This window comes from Lotus japonicus, chromosome 1, assembly GCF_012489685.1.
Source record: "Lotus japonicus ecotype B-129 chromosome 1, LjGifu_v1.2".
Taxonomy (NCBI): domain Eukaryota; kingdom Viridiplantae; phylum Streptophyta; class Magnoliopsida; order Fabales; family Fabaceae; genus Lotus; species Lotus japonicus.
Window position 1 is genome coordinate 120732228 of NC_080041.1, and position 22166 is coordinate 120754393.

Consider the following 22166-nt stretch of genomic DNA (forward strand, 5'->3'; position numbering starts at 1 on the left):
TCTACCCTGAGCCATCCTTTCAATGACAACCTTTTCCCATGTAATTACTGGATCATTTTGCATGACTTGAACCTCATCATCAGATTCAGCTGCTTGAGCTTGTGCTTCATCATCAGCCTCAGCTTGAGATTCATTATCACCTTGAGGTTGAGATTCATCATCAGAGTCAAGGATGATAACCTCAGGGGCATTTCCATTGTCGGGATAGTCAATTTCAGTTCCATCATTATCAAATATGCGGATTCTAAAAGTAAGTGGTTCAAAAAAGAAGAAGTGAAACAAGGACTCTGCAGTGAGTGAGTAAAAATCAACCAATTCCTTCCATCCAGTCGTAAATGCAGGCCTTCCGTTGGTGAACCCTACTCTCAATGGCCTGGTATTCCCTTTTGGGTCAATAGCCAAAGCATCATGTCCAGCAATGATGTGGTCCCAATGAAAATAGAACCTTCTACTAATGTACATGAAATCCTACATCTAAAATGCAGCTTTGGTGAAGTTAAAATAGCGAAATCGTACATGGCAATTTTGGTGAAATCAAATCACTGAAATCGTACTAACTGACTTATGTAATAAACCCTGACAAAAGGTGACAAGAAACTGAGTAAGTACCTCATTTGGTAGCCAGTGCATTCCAAATTTTGTGCCAAAAGGATCTTCTCCCACTGTTTTTGGAGTTCCCATGACAACCAAACTGCTGCACAGAGAAGACAAAAAAAATGAATATTTTGTAAATTTTTCAGTAGAAGACAAAATGCATGCAAGGAGAGGATAAAAGAGGATAAAAGGTGTGCGTAGCCAACCCACGTTAAAATGGAAACAAAAGACATAAACGAGTTAAACGAGTTTCCTTTCAAGCAGAAGCTAACCCTACCTAGGAAGCTTTATTTTTGGCAAACTATGAAGTTATGTAAATCAGGCAGGCACAAAGGGTTCCAACCCTAACAACACTTAGAAGACAAATTGTAGACAAACACACCCTAGACACACCCCACTTGTAGTCAAAATTTGAGGAAGTGCACCCTCGGTTTGGATACAACCCACGAATAAGAAGAAAAATTGCGTAAAATAAGAAGAAAAACTCAGTACCTTGTCGACGAAAAACCCAGGAAGCAAGAACCTTGTCGACGAAAAAGGCACCACGCAAGAACCGGTGGGGTTTGCGTTGTCGTTGTCGCTGAAGATCTGGAATGTTATCATGTTACTGCAATTTAGGCTTATGTGGCGTTACGAAAATGGTGGCAACCCGATTTCGGGTGGATTTTTAATGTTGGGTCGATCGGGCTTGGAATGAGCAGACCCGGGCCCAAAGATGGGAGGAACATCAAAAGTGAAGAAAGACCGGAAATTACGTGGTCAAAGCTGCAAAATCACGTGCACAATACGTTTTGTATGTGCATAAGTGCGTGGGCCTCTGGCCCAGTAGTCCTCTGGCCCAGTGGCCCTTTTAGAAATTGCAAATAGTGACCTGGTAGTGACAAAAAAATTATATAAAATGACCAAAAAAAATTAAAAATTAAATAAGTGACCTGGTACATCATTTTTTAAAGTTGAATAGTGAAATGGAAAAATTAATTAACTCTTAATATTGTGTGACGATGTACTTATGCAACCCTAAATGACTTGTACCATTCTTATCCCGCTTGTCTTTGTGTGACGATCTACTTATGCAACCCTAAATGACTTGTACCATTCTTATCCTGATTCGCTTTGTCTTATCCTGCATCTCTTTGTCTTATACTGCTTCTCTTTGTGTCACGATCTACTTATGCAACCCTGAATGACTAGTACCGTTCTTATCCTGCTTCTCTTTGTGTCACGATCTACCTATGCAACCCTAAATGACTAGTACCGTTCTTATCCTGCTTCGCTTTGTGTGATGATCTACTTATGCAACCCTAAATGACTTGTACCATTCTTATCCTGATTCGCTTTGTCTTATCCTGCTTCTTTTTGTCTTATCCTGCTTCTCTTTGTGTCACAATCTACCTATGCAACCCTAAATGACTAGTACCGTTCTTATCCTGCTTCGCTTTGTGTGATGATCTACTTATGCAACCCTAAATGACTTGTACCATTCTTATCTTGATTCGCTTTGTCTTATCCTGCTTCTTTTTGTCTTATCCTGCTTCTCTTTGTGTCACGATCTACCTATGCAACCCTAAATGACTAGTACCGTTCTTATCCTGCTTCTCTTTGTGTCACGATCTACCTATGCAACCCTAAATGACTAGTACCATTCTTATCCTGATTCGCTTTGTCTTATCCTGCTTCTTTTTGTCTTATCCTGCTTCTCTTTGTGTCACGATCTACCTATGCAACCCTAAATGACTAGTACCGTTCTTATCCTGCTTCGCTTTGTGTGATGATCTACTTATGCAACCCTAAATGACTTGTACCATTCTTATCCTGATTCGCTTTGTCTTATCCTGCTTCTTTTTGTCTTATCCTGCTTCTCTTTGTGTCACGATCTACCTATGCAACCCTAAATGACTAGTACCGTTCTTATCCTGCTTCGCTTTGTGTGATGATCTACTTATGCAACCCTAAATGACTTGTACCATTCTTATCCTGATTCGCTTTGTCTTATCCTGCTTCTTTTTGTCTTATCCTGCTTCTCTTTGTGTCACGATCTACCTATGCAACCCTAAATGACTAGTACCGTTCTTTCACATCCGAAAGCGTCTCTCTCGTCTCTATCTCCCTCTACTATTGCGATCATACCAAGGAACCTATAAATCCACTATACTTCTCAAATGTTTCTCTTCTTCACCCTCTCTTCTCTAACGCCGCTCTTTCACATCCGAAAGCGTCTCTCTCGTCTCTATCTCCCTCTTCTATTGCGATCATACCAAGCAACCTATACATCCACTATACTTCTCACATTTTAACTTTTCTCTTCTTCACCCTTTCTTCTCTAACACTCTCTTTTCTACCAAACAAAGTGTATGAATATCCGTGATGTTCCGTGGCACTAGAAGCGCTGCGTTTTCAGGAAATGAAGCGGACTTGACACATAAAATATTTAATAACATTCGAATTGAAATTGCAAAGTTTAAATATTTTTACAATATTAAATATGTTTTCAATTCATTTATGATATTCAGTCAATTTAATTGGGTAAATATATGTTTAATAAACCATGAAGATTATTTATAAATTTATTAATTTTCATTTTCGGTTCTTAATTTCCCCCCATTATTTTCATTTCCCCCCACCCCAAGCGTCCTAGAGGCTTCCGTTGGAAGTCAAGTGATTTGATAGAAGGGACTACTCACTCCCTTTGCAGACTGTGTCCCTGGGAAAGTAAAAAAGTATATATTCCCTGCCAGAAGCAAGTACAAGTTCACGTGAATTTTGAACTTAATTTCCAACCGGACATAATTTCAATGCCAGTAAGGTGGGTGGGTCCATTTATTTGCCTTGACCTATTTCCACACATTATTTTCCACTTTTCCACCCACTGCTACCATCGTTCTCCTACCATATATTTTCTTCCATCCGCTCTTCTCCATTATTCCTCCATTCCATAGCATGTCTGGTAAAGGGCAATAGTTCTATGTTGTGTATCGTGGCAGAAACCCTGGAATTTACTACTCTTGGGATGACTGCTCGGCAGAGGTCCATCGTTTCAAGAACAACAAGCATGAAAAGTTCCCAACTCTTAAGCAAGCACAGGCGGGCATTAGATGCTTACTTTGCCAAAGCAGATGCAAAGCAGGGAGATCAACACAACGCTGAAGGACATACTCAGAGGTCACGTGAAGACCACGCCGTTCCAAGCACTGGGTGGGTGTTTGGCTCATCTTCACAGGGGCAAAGTGAAAGTGGGTGCAAACTGAGTTACGTAGCCTCTCATTACATAAACCTTTTTCATTTCCAGGATCCATATTGATTTCCCTTTAAGTGATTGTTTTTTCGTTGGGTAAACTTACTTTGTATTAATTATTTCTGTACAGATGAAGCACCGTTCTCTCAACCCATGCATGGAACGTCACAAGGCAGTGGTGGTGATCAAGTTGTGCTGAAGTTTAGCATGAAACTGTGGTTGCTTGAGGCCTGCAAGTTACTTGGATTGGATACACCTGAGTATTATCCATACCCTCCGAAGATTATCAAAGGCTCATCGCACTACAATTATATGTGTTACCTGCGCTCTCTAACAACTGATGGGACGCCGGTAGAAGTTGGTCCTTATGAGAGTTCACCAGACCTAGCAATGGAGGAAGTGTCATTGCAGTGGCTAAGAAGGTTGGCAAGTTCTCATAAGTTAACTATCTTGGACTACAACCACCACAATGTTGAAGTGAAGAATGAAAGAATTCAATGCCTTGAGGTCGAAAACTTTGATCTTGTCATGGAAAATTCCAGCTTGAGGCAACAAAATTTGGATTTGAGGGGTATGTTGCACCATGGTTGAAGTATGGAGTGACCTGTCTGCTGACAACGACCCTTGCTTGGACACATAATTTAATTTTCATTTGTTTGATTGTGTAATTTTGCTCTTGCTCGTTACAAACCTGATATCTTTCACAGACTTCATTAGAACTTAATGTAATTTGCGGGTAATTTGCATGGTTTTTTAAGGACAACTGGACATGCATGTAATGGCAAGTGGACATGTAATGCTTTCTAAGTGTTGACTAGTCAATCTTAGTGATTTTGGTGACTGGCCTGAATACCTGTGTTGTTTCTAACCCCTCTAACCCTCAATCGAAGTCATTCTCAATTTTAAGATTTTAATTTTGTGTCCATGTGATTAGATTATTATCAGTTAAAATATGTTGGTGTCATTTCATAGCCTGACGGGTTAGGCAGCAGAGGAGTAATTGAAGATCCTTAAGATCTCCATCTTCATAACCACTAGCCTCATCTCACCTTTTGAAAGGGAAACAAACAAAAAACACTCTGGTTTTCTAGTTCTGGAGAAGTGTTTCAGAACCACTTGTTCCTTCTTTTGTTCATTGAAGATGGCACGGTGAGTAACAATTTCTCTTCCATTTTTTTGCTTCTAAATTTATTTTTGGTTTGGGTGTGAACAAACATGTTGGTGTGCAATGCTGACCAACAAGGAATGGGAGACGAAATGGATGTGGATGCAAACGAAGCTGCACAAATGAACCCAGAAGCTGAAACTGAGGATCAAATAGAGGCAGAAGCTGAGGCAGAAATGCATGATCTGAGAAACATGGCAAGTTACCACCTTTTTGTTGTTACTTTAATGAACACACTTTGGGTTTGCACTATACCTTATTGTCTCATCTTTTTCCCCGTTTTGTCTCAGCTTAACCAGGTAGGCAGAAGGGATTTCTTGGAGGGTCTATTCACTTTGCTGAAGGCTTTGAATAGTCTCATTGGTTACATGAAGGTGAGGTCCTTTTACTGAAAAATATGTGGCATGCTGATTAAGTCTTTGATATGACTTTTACTTTCACATTTTACTTTGTTCTGACTTGAACTTACTAATGCTAACCCTGGGGTTTATGTCCTAACCTCAACAAAAAATGCCTAAGACTTGAATCTGATTTTAACTTACTTATGCTATCTTTGGGGTTTATGGTTTATGTTGTAACTTGAAACAAAAGTGATGCTATGCCTAAGACTTGAATCTGGTTCTAACTTACTTATGCTATCTTTGGGGTTCATGTTCCTAGCTGAAAAAATTTCTGCTCTGCCTAACTCAACAATATGCACTTTGAACTTACTTATGCTATGCGTAACACTTTGATATGACCTGTAGTATGCTAACTTGGGTTTTCTGGACAGGCTATGAACAGGCATGTTGGCAAGATTGACGATGAAATAGCAAACAACACCAAGCTTCTACAAAGTCTGGATGACAAATTAAGTACCTTGCTCCAAACAAATACAGTGGACACGAAGGAGACCAAAGCCTCACCAAACGTGTTTCAGGGCAGTTGTTCACGGCATACTAGTGCCCCTGTTTATGACACAGACGCTCCAACTGCGACTTTTGCTGGCAGAGTAGCTGGTTCTAAGGTGGTGGCCAGGGACTCACCTACTTTAGAGGAGGTGAAAAAAAGGTTGGACATGACTGTGGACCTTACCCTATCTGACGATGATGAGCCCACTGAGAAGAAAACACCTACAAAGGGACTACAGAGTACCAAAAAAGTTCCAAAAGAAGACTCTTTGGCTGCAAAAAAACAGGCAAACAAAATCAGCAAAAAACGGGTGAAGTCTAGAGGAGGAGATCTCTTGAAAGGATTGGAGGTTGATTTTGACGTTACTGATTCAGACAATGATGATTGCGAAATTGTTGATTCACCCACCAAAGACTTACCTAAACAACAGAAGCCCATGGTTTGTTTTAAACACTAAACTTAAGGTTTCGTTGTTTATTCTGGTTGTTTCCATTTCTGATAGTAAATACAAATTGACTATTTTTTTTATTCTGCTTCACATAACAAACCACAAATTGACTCTTCTTTGTTGAAGGTGTCATCAATGTTGACATATCCTACAAATCCAATTGTTATGCTATCATGCTCTTCTTGGGTTGGATGCCACATATCATGCTCTTATTGGTCCACAACTAGACCTATAATGCTCTTCATTGCACAAGAACCAAACCACTACAATTCCATTTATAAAGGGTACGAAATTTTGGGACCCATTTATAAAGGGTACAAAACTCTGTTCCCTTTCAATTCCCACCAGTTGAAAACAATACACAAACTTGGAAAATTCAACACATAAAATTCAACACATTAAAAACCAACATCATAATCCAACATCACAGGGATATAGGATATAGGTAGGTACACAACAACCTAGTAAGGTAGCATTACAACACAGCATGTATAGAAATACTTAAGTCCAAATGGTCTAAAATATGGAAATACTTAAGTCCAAATGGTCTAAAAATTTAAATCATACAGACAGTGTTTCACCAATTTCATCAAAGCTGACTACCACCATGTAGGATAAATATCTCAGCCTACTTGCAAGTGTTTAATAACCCTAATCACAAACCTCCAACCTGCAATACAAAAAATAATTCAAATCCATGCACTATATTGGGTTACTTAGAATATTAAAACCAAACACATCTTGTGGGACAAGTAAATTCCTTTACCTGAAATTTCACAATCAGCATGGTGGATCTAAGCATCACCAGCGTCTTCATCAGTCACCAAATTAGAAGATCCATCTGTTACTTTGACACGTTTGTTCTGAGGGCATGTTGTTCTGTTGTGACCTTCCATCTTACAGACAGTGCACTTTCTTTTCCCCTTGATTCCAGTAGAGGTAGCACCACATCCTTTGCTCCTAACTACGGTAGGATTTTTAACATTATCAAACCCGTCAATTGGAGTCTGAACATTATCACCAGCTGCTGCATTTGTGGCATCCCTCTTAGCCTTCAGCTTCAGAACATGCTTTGCCATTACATTAACAGTATCCAAATAGTCCTCAGTAGACACACACCCTAAGTTGAACATTTCTCTGCTTCTCATTACAAGTGAACCCAACCTAGCTAAAACAATTGACTCCCAGAATTTGACATTGGCTTCAGAGTAACCTTTCATGCATTCCTTGGCTGTCTTACACCATCTTTGCATAACTAAACTCTCTGGTATGACATCAATGTCCAGATGCACCAATATACCAATTATATGATCACAAGGCAGCCCATACGTCTCCATCCGCTGACATGAACATCTAAAGGTGGACAAAGTTTCATCGTGTGCAACATGCCAAAGCTTACTTGGTTTGCAATACCTGTACACAGAATATATTAAACATGATGATGTCTCCTTTATCGAGGCAACTTTCATTACGCTGCCACTCTTGAGCAAAGGACGGAATTTAAGAAATACAGTCCTAGTGTACACATCTGCAGCAGACTTTTCCAGCTCTCGCACGCTTGTCTGCAGAACAGCATCACCTACCACTGACTTGTAGTCTGCATCCACCTCTCTCCACCGCATGTAATTCACATAACGCTCAAAATACTGGACAAACTCAAGTAGGCTATTTCGGGAACGGACAATCCTACCAACTTGTGAATGCATACCTTCGCAACGTGAGGTCGTCCGAAAACCAGCAAAGAATTTTCCCCTCATCAAACATGTAGCCCACATGTGCCTCTTCTCATACAGCCCTTGAACCCATGGATTATCTTCAAGGTTAAGGTCGCTAACCAATTCAAACCATTTCTTTTTGAATTGCCCAACACTAAGGTTTCCCAACATACACCTTTTAAATCCTTTCACAAATATAGGATCCCCAACATTCCTTTGAGCATTTTGTAAAAGGTGCCACGCACACAAACGATGGTGAGCTTTAGGTAACAATCGACTAATAGCATTCCGCATTGCAGGAGCACCATCTGTGATAACAGCACTTGGTTCTTTACCCTTCATTGCCGCCAAAAATTGCTCAAGTACCCAAACATAGCTTTCCTCTTTCTCATTCGTCAAAACTGCGGTTCCAAAGACAATAGTGTGGCAATGATGGTTCACTCCAACAAGAATAACAATGGGACACCCGTATTTATTCTTCCGGTATGTTGCATCAAATGCAAGAACTTCGCCAAACACCTGGAAATCCATTCGACTTATCCCATCTGCCCAGAACAATTGTTTCAGATTTCCCTGTTCATCAACATCGTGTGACCAGAACATGCCGGCATCACTAGATGCAAGACCCTTCAAATACACCAGAACAGCTTTTGCATCACACTGCTCCTTCTGTTTCTGCTTCGTCATTTGATTCAACAAGTCCACCTTCAAAAAATTTGTCTTATCAAAACCACCTGATTGGTCAGCAATTAAATTATATATTTCGGTTGTGCTTATACCAGCCCTTCGCATACTCATCAACCCACCTATATCACCTTCTTCCAACTTCCGATGTGCTGGTAACATCGAAGATTGCTTTCCTTCTAGCATTGCATGATTGTGATCATCTACAAACATCCCAACATGCCACCTACCACTTTCAGCCACCAATCGAATCCTCATTTTTGCTTGGCATCCACATCTTGTTTCTACCTTTGTTTCCCGCAAACGATTTTCCCTATTTCTATTTTTATCTTCACGAAAACCTTCCTTGAAACACACAAAGTCTTGGCGCACAATTACTTTTTTGATGTTTCTCAAAACCTTGCTTTTTCGTACTGAGAAGCCCTTCACTCTAGCATACAAGTTGTAGAAGTCATATGCAACCTGCCGATTAAGAAAATGATATTTCTTCAACTCAGTCTCGTTGATACATTCCCACAAGATGTTAGCAACATCATCCATACTGTTCACAGCAACTCCTAAACCCGATACATCCTCACCAATTGACTCGGACATGGTCGGTGAGGGTGATTGAAGAATACCAGCAACAAATGTGTTATTACCTTCACCAACAGATGAAAAACCTACAGAGTAAACACAACTTGGGTCACAATTTTTTCAGAACTAATCGTAACATTTAAAAACCACACCAATCTTGCAAGCTAAATTACACGGTCATAGCAATAAATTAATACCTTCATCTGAACACCAACTGGGAATTTTTGAATCTTCCATGAATACCTCCAATCCAATAGGCGAATGTACCTGTACATGACAAAGGTTTAAGTCACGACAAGTTTACATGTAAACAAATGGAACAAATCAAGCAAGGACAAAACACAGGTATACAAGTTTACCCAACCGATGTCAGTTTTTTTTACTGGGTAACGAAACTGAATAATGTAAAGCATGCAGCAAGACCACATCAATGCTCAATCAATTACCTCAACTCACACAAATTAACACAAGAATACCCAAATCAAAACCCACAACCATACCCAACCAAACCCAATTCGATACCCACAACCACAAAACGAAACCCACATCCCCAACCCCAATCGAAAACTCACCCAAATCGAAACCCACAACCATACCCAAATCGATACACACAACCCTAACCCAAATCGAAACCTCACCCAAATCCAAACCCACAACCATAGCCAATTCGATACCCACAACCTCAAATCCCGAAATCGATACCCACAACCCTAACCCAAATTGATTCCTCACACGAATCGAAACCCACAACCATATTCGAATCGAAACCCACAACCACATTCAAATCGAAACCCACAAACAATACCCAAATCGATAGACTACACATAATAATCAAAATCTGCAAAATTCTATTTCGACTCACCTATGAAGGAGATCGGCAACGAACACACCAGCGTCAGAAACCAACTCTTCCCTGGTCAAACCTTATCGGAACAGATTTAGTTGTAAGAAACACCAAGGATTGTACGACAGAGAGGAGACAATGGAGAGTACGACGAAGACAAGAGGGCTGAGCTGAGGGTAATGACATTCAGCTCAGGGTAATTGAATTTCAGACAATGTTAATCAGATTTGCATTCAGGGACATTTATTATGGGTAATTACAAAGGCCCTTATATGAAAACTCATCAAACTAGACTATGCAACCTGCTAACCTGGAAATACAAGTCAAAAATACTGGTCCACCGGTGGACCAGTTTCTTACTTCCCCACCCTAGTGTTTACCCTATAATACACATGATTATTTTTTATAGGGCCGGCCCAAGAGTAAAGTCACTCAAGCAAGGGCTTTAGGCCTAAAAAAAGAAAATATTTTACTAAGTAAAAAAAGGCTCAATATTTTTTTACTAACTAAAAAAATGCCTCAAAAAATTTTTACGAAGTAAAAAAGACCCCCAAAATTAAAATTAATAAAAACTTATCTTAGATCAACCATATCTCAACAAAGATTAAATGGGTCGATTAGCTTTATTACTAATTGGAAAAGACATTTTTTTTAAAGTATTTGGAAAATACATGTTAAATCAAATTGAATATGATAATGTAATAAATAATTTTGCATCTCATAAATCTTAAAAATTAAATTTTAAATAAAAAATTATTTTGATGTAAAGAGTTTTAATAAAGGAATATTTTTTAAGTTAAAAATGTCTCACTTTAAAGTTTGTTTTAGGCCTCACTTAACGTTGGACCGGCTCAATGCCATGTTCTTCATGTGGGTTTGCACCTTATCATTGAATTTTCTATATAGAAGACATTTGATTTCTGGTGTATTTACTATAAACAGGTAAAGAGAGGAAAATGAGAAATACGCCAGAAAGACATGTAAAAAGAGTAAAAAGTGAAAATTTGAGGGTTGAAGAAGAAGCACAACCGTGTAACCCAAGGGAATGACCGTGCTCTATCAAACTTACAAGTCTTAACCGTGTTAAAACCTTGCATGCCCTTGAAGGCCAATTCAGTAGCCGAAACTATGACCCATTAGTGGCACGGTCGTGCCTATTTGTCTAGCAGAGAGCCCAAGTCTGACCTAATTCTTTCTTTTAAAGGAGGGTTTTAGACCATCAAGCAATAGGGTTTTACTAGTCCCAACAGTTCCTGTATGAACATAGATTTTCCCTGAGGGATGACAGACAAAATATGCTTCTTCAGAGGTAGAGCTTCATGTGAGTGAATGATCATGCATCTTGCTATCGTAAGAACTATCATATGAAGCTTTGGAGAATAACGAGAGGGAAAAGACAGAAGGATTAAAGAACTTAGTATTTTTAATTCTTTGTAATATGTTAGCTATTAGAGATTGTATGCCTCTTGTTTTTGTTTTATTGTTATGAGTAAGTAAACATTATCTCTCGAGATTTCCATTTAAGGGATGATTTCCCGATATATTATATATGTTGTTGCTATTTCAAATATTGATTTGTGTATTCTCTTTATGGGCTTAATCCTAAAGGCTTTCAGAAGCCGACTAAGATATAGCTCTAAAGGCTTCCAGAAGCCGACTAAGATAAAACCATATATAGGGGATACTGATCCAATGGAATATTTGGATGCTTTCATCACGATAACGTCTTTCTTGGAAGCTTTAGATGATCTAATTTGTCATACTTTTTCCCTTTCCTTTAAGAAAGAAGGTTTACGGTGGTTCTAGTTACTTTATCCTAATTCCATGATAAATTGGAAATAATTATTACTAGCAGTAATTGTGCTAACTCGGTACAAGATAGTGAGGAATCGCAACAATTGGACGACATTTGATGGTGGCACGACAATGGGTGGCAGCTCAGAAGTGGGATTTGATCAAGATATATCCGTCAAAATCTGAAAATGACCTTTTTATAATGTGCTGTCGAGTGCCATAGCGCTGAGCGCCCCTTTTTGGCCGCTGAGCGGCCAGTTACTTAAAAGGAAGGTTTCTGGAACCGCCATGGGCGCTGGGCGGCCTCTGCAACCCGCTGGGCGCCCTGTACATCTTCAAAGTCCATTTTTCTTGCCAAAACATGCCCTCTTCCTTGAATCTTCAATCCTACAATACAAGTTGACGGATATATCTTGATCAGAACTTCAACCCAACTCGGAGAAACACTAGATAAACAAAGGGGAAGGCTGAGGAGGCTAGAGAAGAAGCTCCGGAGGTCGGATTCGGCGGCGAGACATCGCGACGGTTTCGTTTATTCTCATTCTTCTTCTCTATTTCTAAAGCTATCCATTTTCATGGATAGCTAATCTCTCTTTTGTTGGGATTTGATGTAGTTGTATGATACTTATGCTCTCTATGTGATTCTCCTCAATATAAAGCATGTTTCTAGTTGTTGATTTAGTGACTTTCTCTTGATCTTCATGCTATATCTTAGATTGATCACCTATGGTATTTTGTTTGATTCGAGTTGTGAGCGGAAGCTACAACGTTTGAGTCCGAACTAGAGTCAATCACCTAATAATCCTAATTGCTAGACATAGAGTTAGGTTTGTTAGTCACAAAACACTCAAACTTCATGATAACTTTCTTTCTTAATCATGTAGGATTAGAGAGTTATTGATATCCACTCATGCGAGACATCGATGACGTAGGGTTGAATTGGTGTAGATGAATCATATGCTTGAACATGTTATGTATTTGAATCACTAGAATGCAATTCCTCATACTTGTTGTCTCTCCGTTAGTTTATTTGCTTTTCATTTGGTTTTATGTTCAAACAATCAATCAATCTCATTGTGTAATCATCATTTAAGTTTGTTAACTATTGAACGGCGTAAGTATTACACCTCCTTGTGGATACGACAAAACCCTTTTATTATACTATAATTGAGTCTTGAGAGATTCAAACGTAGAGTGGTAAAAAAAAGCTTTCATCAACAACACACACCAAAAAAACCACAGATTCTAACAAGAGACCCGTGTGTACGTAAGAAACAGAAGAAATAGTGCTGGATTCACATAACAGTATTAAAAAAAACTTCACATATTGCAGAATAATGCACGGACAATACAGGAAGAGGTGGCATGCATTGAGATGTTCGAGGTTTAAGCCAACCTTTACCCTCCTCTCGTTTATTATAATAAGATTGCAGAGAAAGGGGAAGGTGCAGGGGGCTGAGGCAGCCACTGTACATAAGCCTGTGTTTGCTTGGCGTCACCGATAATAAATTATTGCACGGTTTCTTGACCAATCCTTTGGATTGTTCCCCCTTTTTTATTACTCTATAACATCATTTTGCTTCATCCTTTACTGCGACCCAGCTTTCCATGCTTCTCATCACATGCACTTGCTCGCCATATAACCCTACATAGCTCCCCTTATTTTTTGGTTCGTTCATACTTTGTTACTCATGTGTGTAGCCCTTTTATTATGATCAATGATATCATCTTCCTCTACCATTTTGACCATCACATTCATTCAACCTTACGTACTAATGTTTCCACCAACCAAACATGCATGACCATGAATTGGATCATAAGTGATTACAATTTATAGCTAGGGAATGTGGTAGACAACAATATAGTTGATGTCATATTAATATTTGAATCAAATCAGATAATTCAGTATCTATGATTTCATGTCTGCAAGTTTTAATTAAAATCCATTTTTTAATGCTTATAATTAATTTTAGGGAATTTGGATATTCCTTTTAACAATAGATTAGCTAAAAATTCTAATTTCTGCATTGTACTACCTCCGGTCCTATTTATAAGTAACAAAAAAAAAATTCACATAGTTTAAGAAATGTAGTTGAACTAGATAAAATGCATTAAATTTGTCTTAAATCAAAATAAACTTCCAAAATTACCCTTTGTTATTAGTGTTGGAAAGTGAGAAAGAGAGAGAATAATTAATGAGACACATTTTACAAGTTAGAATTAATTAGGGCATCATTGGAAAAAATTCATTAATATAGCTCTAACTTTCATTTGGTTCTTATAAAAAAAAACCAAGATTTTTCTTCTCTTTCATGCTTATAAATAGGACCGGAGGTAGTACATAGTTAATTATAAGATTTTTCAGTGTTATTTAATAACACTACTCACTAGAGAGATAAGAAGATGAGAGAGATATATAAGCGATACATATGAGATAGAATGTGATGTGATCAGAGGAGACTGACAAAGAGAACAACGAGCGTTATTAGCATCGTCCACGACTCCGACTCTAGTTTAGACTACTTAGCGTCAGCTTGACCACGTACACAACACCGACTCAAAGCGAGTTTTTTTTAAATAAATCTCACGTAAACTTTGAGTTGGACCGACGCTAACATGCGACGTAACGAACTGACACTTAGTGTCAGTTGGTGACTGATGCGGCATTCATCGGTCAACATAACTTCTACTTGGCGACATGTAGCTGTGGCACTTGTGCGACGCTAAATTTTCCGATGAACATGATGTCGGTTGTGGCCAATGAAATAATGATACCTTGTAAACTGAAATTGATAAAATTAAGAACCTTACCGAAATGATGGATTCATTTGCTTCACTATCCAAGCCACTATTATTTCATTTTTTTAATTCTCTTATTAGCGTTGGCCAAAACCAACGCAATTGTGGCAGTTTTATAGTCGTTCTATAGGGCCGATACTAATGGGACACATTTAGCGTCAGTTTGTTTCTTCGACGAGTTGCGTCAGCTTTGAGTCGACCTAGACAATGTTAAAATCTAGAGTCAGCCTTCAAATTGACACAAAGAGTTAGCTTCGAGTCTTTTAACGTCTGCCCAAATGTCGACGCTAGACCGACTCTAAATGAGCTTTTGTTTTATTTTTTATCATTTAGCGTCGGTTTTTAACGTTTGTTGAGTCGGCCTAGACAATGTTAATATCTAGAGTCAGCCTTCCGATCGACTCAAAGAGTTAGCTTTAACGTCTTCCCTAATTCCTCCTCTTCCTCCTCCTCCTCCTCCTTCTTCTTCTTCTGCTCCTCCTCCTCCTCCTCTTGTGGTTTAAGACTTACTGAGTGTATGCAAAGGAATGTTGAAGAGTAGAAAAGTAGCTTTCTAATCATAGGTACATGCATGTAGTCAACTTCTCTGCTCTGTGTCAGAAGGATGAGGACTTTTGCGTTATTGAAGTATGCTTGAGCTCGGGTCTTAATCGTCTAAGACAGTTGTAGGATAAGCTTGGTTGACTCGGCGCGTCATACTTAGACTTGGTATGAATCTATGTAGTTGTTTGGTCATGGAAGCTTGTGCTTGATAAGACATATCTTCTTTCAACTAATAGGCGCTCATCATAGCTTTTGTGAAAGAGATAGGTATGTGCCTTGATTAGTACTTTTGCAATAGGCCTAACTAATCACAAGAGAAAAAGCATATAGTACTTGTCTTCTGGTTTCTTGTTTCTAGTTACTTCCTTGGGAGCTAAACTTGATTCTAGTTACTTCCTCAAGAGACTCGTACCTCTTCTAAAACCTTGAGTCATCATGACTTTGATTTCTTAGTGAACAACTTTACTTTGTGTAAATGTGAATATCAGATAAAGTATTCAGGTTTTGTGACACTTTTGAGCTTTGGACGATATGAGCTTTGTCTTCCTGGACTTCGGTGATTAGATGTTGGTGGAGACTTGTGCAACTCCATTGCACATTGTCTTGGCTTTTAGCGCTTCAACTGATAATACTATGAGTGTATGGACCTTGCTAGATTTCACTATTTGTAGGGATGACATAATCTCACAGTCTTTCTTTTTTACCGTTCATCTCTTTGATCAACAATACTTGTTTATCTTTGTGAGGTGGATGCTTTGATTTCTTTGAGTGATGACGTCTTGTTGAGTTGAACCGTTGCACTCGTATTGATGCAACTCTTGTGCCATATACTAGGAATGCATATTGATTAAACTTGCTACACATGCAGACAATGTTGTACCATCGACTTTGTCCATACTAGGAATGCATATTGATTAAACTTGCTACACATGCAGACAATGTTGTACCATGGACTTTGTCCAGTTGGTCTTAGATATTTTCTTAAAATTATGCAAATATAAATCACATTACAATAAAATTACATTCGGTTAAGCTCTATTTTTATAAATCTATGATTCAAATTATATTTTGTAAACTGAAATCTAAGCTCAAAGCTAATACGATAAAATTGTTGCTGAGTCAAGCATTATATTAGTTTTTTCTTTCAGGATGGAATTGAACTGTGCCAACCAGCATGTCTAATCATTTTCCACTACATGGGTTAGACTATCCTAGTTTGTTCCTACCATTGATAAGTGATTGTTCTTTGCATGAAAATATGTTTCCGAAATTGAAAGTTCAATGAATCTTAAAAGAGAGACAAGTAGCTGTCCGTGAGATTGTTGACAATTGTCAGGGTTCCCCTATTTTGCTCCAAGAGGAATATATAGATGGGAAAAAGATAGACAAAACAAGTCAAAGAGAGTTAGATATGTTTCCAACCAAATTACTATACTAATTCAAATACTCTGTTTAGCTTTAGTTTGTTAATTCCCCACCCTACTCCCTTGTCGCTCTTTCTCTGATACCTTTAAGGATGAAAAGCAACATGTACATGTGATCTTATAATAAATTTGATAATGCAGAGATGCGATCAATTTTATGAAATTTCACATAGGAAATGGTTGGTATTAGTTGTATTTTTTTTGGAACGGGGTATTAATTGTAATTAATTACAGCATCATAATGTACTGAGGAAAGGCAAATACTTTTCTTTTAAAGATGAACATATATATATATATATAAAGCAACAAAGAGAAAGTACAAGCAGCAAAGGGGTTAAAAAGTTCAGAACTTCCCAGCAACAAAAACAAACAGATAAGAGTAAAAGAATCAAGAGAGCAAGATAAAAACACAAAAGAATATAACAGAGTATTTTCAAAGAACAGTAGACATCACAACCCAGCGTCCCAGCCAGAACATAGCAACACAGACCAAAGGGAATCCAATTCGCACCCTCACCTCACCCTGTCAAGAGGAAACAAGAATTGCAGGCCTGTAGAACCAGCAATACGGGTACAAAAAGAGCACAGTCCGGCTACAGCAGCAAGCCTAAGACAGTCACACCACAGGAAGTAAAAGCTCAAACAGTGGGGTAGTGCGATCACAGCTCTCTTTTGCTAAAGTATCAGCGATCGTATTAGCTTCTCTGTAGATACTTGCTGCGAATTTTTTTGGATGAGTAGAAGACGAGTCCACATGTAAACCTTGATCGACATGTTTTCCAGAAACATTTTCATTTATTGAACCGATATGACTCATTTTAAAATGAGACTCACTTTATAAGATAAAATAAATTATCACAGTCATTAATAGTGATTATTTATTTTGAAAAATCAATAAAACAATTTTATTAATAATTGTGATAACTTACTTTACCATATAAACTAACTCTCAATTTAGAGGATCTGAATCCAATAGTCACTAAATTTTATATCTGAGATTCTTTCCAAATTTTATAAAATGACTCTTGATATTTTTTTATAAGGTACCAAAATGCAAAAATGGATGCAACACAAGAATTTCATGTTCCAGCCTGGTCAAAGGTCCAAAAGCATCCCTTTCTGAAAAGGTCACACGAAATGACTTTGTTAATGAACATCTCATCCCAACAAAAGCTAAGAGGATCAACTTTGACATATTAAATGACAATATCGCAAGGTAGTCAAGATCATGGAAGACCTTCCTTTAAGGCACAAATATGGTGGTTATCGAACCTATACATACAGATGAAGTTGTTATTTACAGACACACATTACTCATTGTGTAAACTTTGAGTTCTTTTTAGACTCTGAGATTCATTTTTTAATTTGCTTTCTCACTAACTTGAGCGTTAGAGTGTCTTCTGCAGTTTGTCAATGTAGATCCATCGTGTCAGGAAAGTTATTCAAGGTTGTGCACCACCTCTGGAGATCAATAGATCCAGCTAATCTTAATTCAGGAAGAACACTTCATAAGAGCTCATTCATCCTATTACTAATTTCACCCAAACACACCTTATTTACTACAGAGTTTTGATGGAATCTAGTCAATTAGTGCTGATATGATTATATTGCACATGATTCATTATTTTTTTAGTTTTTGCTTTATCATGTTATCTTTCTCAAATCATTAAATACTTAATTACTTTAAGGAAATTCTATTGTGACTGTTAAAATTAATATTCTGTGTAGGTTACTTACAATATTCTCGCTAAAACTAATTTATAAAGAATTTCCTTGACTTGTGAATTATGTATTCCTTCGTCATGGTAGACAATGTCTTGCTTTAATAATATCGCGCGTAAACTATCCTACATGGGAGACTAACATGTCCAAGCCCAAGCTAGAACCTCCATGTCAAGGAAGAATTTACTCTATCATGTTTTTTTTTTCAGTCAGAGAACATACTTAGAAGCATTTCCAAGAACTGAATGAGCTATGTAAAATACATTACACAACTTGTTTTGATCAAATATCTAGAGTTTCATAAAACATGTTTGTACTGAAACCAAACTAAGAACATACAGTATATATCTTTGCTAAGGTAGATAGAGGGATATATGGGCTACTAAAATCACACGATAGATCTCTATTATATGAAATAACGAAATTGGTAAAAGGAAAAAAGAGAGAAGCAGCAGTCAGAGAAACACGTATAGGAAGCTTCCACGTCTGCTACATAGGCTGATGGTTTCATTCTTGTGGTGCCTTCGGGACCTGTAAAACAAAATTTAAGAATCAGGATTCACATAAAAGAAAAAGATGTTTGCGTGAGAGAAAAAAATCCTCAATTAGTCTAACTAAACAAAAATTAATAGAAAAGATAGAAGTGATATATATGTGAGTAACAAGAAGATAAAAAAAAAAACTTAGAGAGAAAAATAGACAATATATGCTGTGAACTTACTTTCTGGTGTTTAAAAATAAAAATTCAAGTAAAAACAATAAAAGTTGGACTGTAGGCTTTTTTTTTCAAGAAAGTGTTTGGGTGATTTCAGCTTCACCACCATAAGTATGCCTCTAAAACCATTTGTTAAGCACTTACAAATTGTTACCAACACAACTCTCATGTGAGAAGCGGAAATTGAACATTAAATACACAATCTTCTAAGAAGAATTGGTCATCACATCAATTAAGTTAGCATGTGTTTATTAAGACTTTATCTACTATAGATATATAAAAAGACTCCTCCACAAATTAAAAGAGGGTATTTTTGCAAATTATCCTTAAGCATAAAAATCATATTGCAAATAATATATGCTAAATTTAAATTTTATAGTAAGCAGATAAGTTCTTAACATGTTCAAACCATAGAATTGAGAATTAATCAATCGTATAAAACAGCAGCAGATTTAGAATAGAAGCAATTGAGTTGAAGTTATGCTAAGTGCCAACCAGAATGTAGCTTTCACCATGCTGCAAGCTTTGCATCAAGAACCCAAATTCATTTGTGGGAACAGGAACTCCAGAGGAATGAACTAACATCACATCTTCCCCAAACATAGTTTTCATGTCTATTAGCCCCCCTTGAAGCTCTGTTGCAATCCCATTGATAAACACCGTGATGTATCCTGAAACATTAGAACCCTCATATCCTTCCCCCAAAATCAGCAAAACAAAAAAATTAGAACACACCAATCATAAAATAATCAAGAAATAAAAAGCTGATGCCATCAAAACGCTTTGAAACTCAACAATGCTCCGGCCAATTACTTAAAAAATGCAAGAAATCAAGCAGTAACGCACGTTGTAATAAATCTATTCAACCATGTATCACCGCCACGATCAATATCCTTAGTCTATAAAATTATCTCATTTTTTGTCCTATCAATAAAATTGTGTCATGTCAATTAAAAACATATTATAAATTTCATATTCATCTAATTTTTAATTGACATGATAAAATCTCATTAGCCTAATAAAGAATAAGACATTAAGACAAATGATTTAACATGTCTTTTTTTAGTTTTACAATTAATAACTGTAAGACCAGTCTCTTACCCAATTAGTATGAGGTTCACCAAAAAGTTTTTTTCATTAAAAATCAAACTCTAAACCGCTTAAACCACACAGAATTTGTTAAATGATCTCACACCTTATGTCAAGTTGTCTTTGATGACCACGTCATTAGTCAGAGGTTACAGGTCAAATGTAAGTATGATGGACTTGACATGATAGATGCATATCCAGGGAAGAAAGGAAGGAGTAACCAAATTACTAAAAGGGGGAAACAAACAAATAAAATGAGAATGAGGGTAAAAAAAATAAACTAGGGTTTGGAAATCTTTGCACAGAAGTTTTTGTTTGATGGAAGAAACCTGAAAAGAGAGAAGTGAGAGAATGAGTAAAAAGGAAGGAGCAGAAACTGCAACCGGAAAGTAGAGTCATGTTTTTCCGGAAAGTACAACTTTCATGCAATTCAAAACACAGAAGAACTGTCAAATCATGGAAAAGGTTCTCACTTTATTGTGCATAGCCGACCTTAAAAACCTAATAACCCGAAAAAAGAAATAAACTTTAACTCCCAAAAACGCGTTAAATTAATAACGCTAGCTTCAATCACAATTTCTGGATCCTACTACTCGTTTTCTTGAAGGCTACTATTCTTGAAGGAAAGATGAATGAAACCTCTAGATGGGAAATTTATGCAAGAAGACACTCAACAACAACAAAAATTGAAGGAAAAAAAATAGTACTTTGGTTCAAGCAATAAAATGCATATATGTTTGTAAGCTTTTCTTTAATTCTTAACATGTTTGGATCGGCTTTTGTTTCACTATAATCGACTCTGAAATTCAGAAGTTACTCAAGGAAGCTTTTCATCGGTATTGCTTCTAATTTGAGAATCAACAATTGTAGTAGAGTTTTCAAACATGCATTAAGTATCAGAATTGATTTTAATAAAACTAGTTCTCAAAATGCATGTTTGGAAACAGGTTTACAATTAGTTAGTCATGAGGTAGGAATCAATTAGAAGAAAAAACCTCAATAAGTAATTTGTTGGTCTGGGAAATGATTTTGATGAATAGAAACTAATTCAAACATGCTAAAAAATTGAAATTTTGTGAGTAGAATAGGCATGCAATTTAATTACCAGATTGGTAGTTCAAGTTAGGAGCAACAGGAGGATACACAAGAGATGATGCAGCAAAACTTTGATCAATTCCCGGGTAACCCATTTGAGGAGAAAGTGAGAAGTAACCATCCAAGCCTTGTTGGCCAACACCACAAGATGAAGAGGAACCAGCAAGATAAGATGGAGAAGAGGAAGAACCAAAACCCATGGAAATTGCAGCAGCAAGGTTGGGATGACCCTGAGCTTGATCACAAGGAATAGCACTTGCTGCAGCTGGTGCACCTTCAAGAAGCTGCTGCTGCATGTTGTTGTTCTGCAGGTTGTTTCTCTGCTCAACAAGGGAGGCTTGCATCTGGCGCTGGCGGCGGCGAGATCGGGAGCGGCGGTTCTGGAACCAGTAAAACACGTTGGCGTCACCGACGGTGCCGAATTTCTCAAGGAGCTTCCTTATTCTGACGGTTTCATCTTTTGGTGGGTTCACCATGCCGCTGTTGAAGATGGACTCAAGGATGAGGATTTGTTCTGGCTTTGGAGTCCACCTTGACCTAACCGGTTCACTCTTCTCGGAGCTGCAGCCATGGTGGGGGCTTGGAGCGTTGTTGTTTTTGGTGTTGGGGTCCTTCTGCCCCTGATGATCTTCCATTCCAATGCACAAAGATGAAATAACAAATGTTATGTTGAAACTGAAACCTAGGTAAAATAATACTATTAGATATGATAGAGACATACATGTATATAAATATAAATAAAAGTACATGGGGTACAGTAAACTGCTTTGTTTCTACGAGGGTTAATTAATGTGAAGAGGTGGAGAATGTTTACTAGTGAAGTTACACAAGGCTCC

The 22166-nt window shown here is 37.6% G+C and overlaps 2 protein-coding genes across 3 annotated transcripts; both read right to left on the bottom strand.

Annotated features, from left to right (window-relative positions):
* Nucleotides 1-7124: 7124 nt before the first annotated feature.
* LOC130722483 (protein FAR1-RELATED SEQUENCE 5-like) lies at nt 7125-10059 on the bottom strand. Its single transcript, XM_057573230.1, has 3 exons — nt 10021-10059; nt 9503-9572; nt 7125-9391 (listed from the first exon to the last, which is right to left on the bottom strand). The coding sequence occupies exons 1-3, from the start codon at nt 10057-10059 to the stop codon at nt 7125-7127; spliced, it is 2376 nt and encodes a 791-aa protein (XP_057429213.1).
* Nucleotides 10060-18585: 8526 nt separating this feature from the next.
* On the bottom strand, nt 18586-22000 carry LOC130732559 (WUSCHEL-related homeobox 11-like). 2 transcript variants are annotated; one of them, XM_057584582.1, is made up of 3 exons: nt 21341-22000; nt 19642-19817; nt 18586-18962 (listed from the first exon to the last, which is right to left on the bottom strand). In XM_057584582.1, exons 1-3 carry the CDS (start codon nt 21963-21965, stop codon nt 18939-18941), a joined length of 825 nt encoding a protein of 274 aa, XP_057440565.1. In that variant the 5' UTR covers nt 21966-22000; the 3' UTR covers nt 18586-18938. The 2 variants fall into 2 exon arrangements, with proteins under 2 accessions (XP_057440565.1, XP_057440564.1); XM_057584581.1 differs by having other exon boundaries at nt 18589-18962; nt 19642-19841.
* Nucleotides 22001-22166: the final 166 nt, after the last annotated feature.

What these genes read in the sequence shown, in the direction of transcription:
- LOC130722483 (XM_057573230.1), bottom strand. Translation starts at nt 10,059, where the DNA reads ATGGTTGTGGGTTTCGATTCGTGTGAGGAATCAATTTGG. An exon ending in CGTGTGAGGAATCAATTTGG is followed by an intron (nt 9,573 to 10,020) that starts GTTAGGGTTGTG and finishes TGTCATGTACAG; the next exon opens with GTACATTCGCCTATTGGATT. An exon ending in CAGTTGGTGTTCAGATGAAG is followed by an intron (nt 9,392 to 9,502) that starts GTATTAATTTAT and finishes TTTACTCTGTAG; the next exon opens with GTTTTTCATCTGTTGGTGAA.
- LOC130732559 (XM_057584581.1), bottom strand. Translation starts at nt 21,965, where the DNA reads ATGGAAGATCATCAGGGGCAGAAGGACCCCAACACCAAAAACAACAAC. An exon ending in TAACTTGAACTACCAATCTG is followed by an intron (nt 19,842 to 21,340) that starts GTAATTAAATTG and finishes TTTTGGGGGAAG; the next exon opens with GATATGAGGGTTCTAATGTT. An exon ending in ATGGTGAAAGCTACATTCTG is followed by an intron (nt 18,963 to 19,641) that starts GTTGGCACTTAG and finishes TTTGTTTTACAG; the next exon opens with GTCCCGAAGGCACCACAAGA.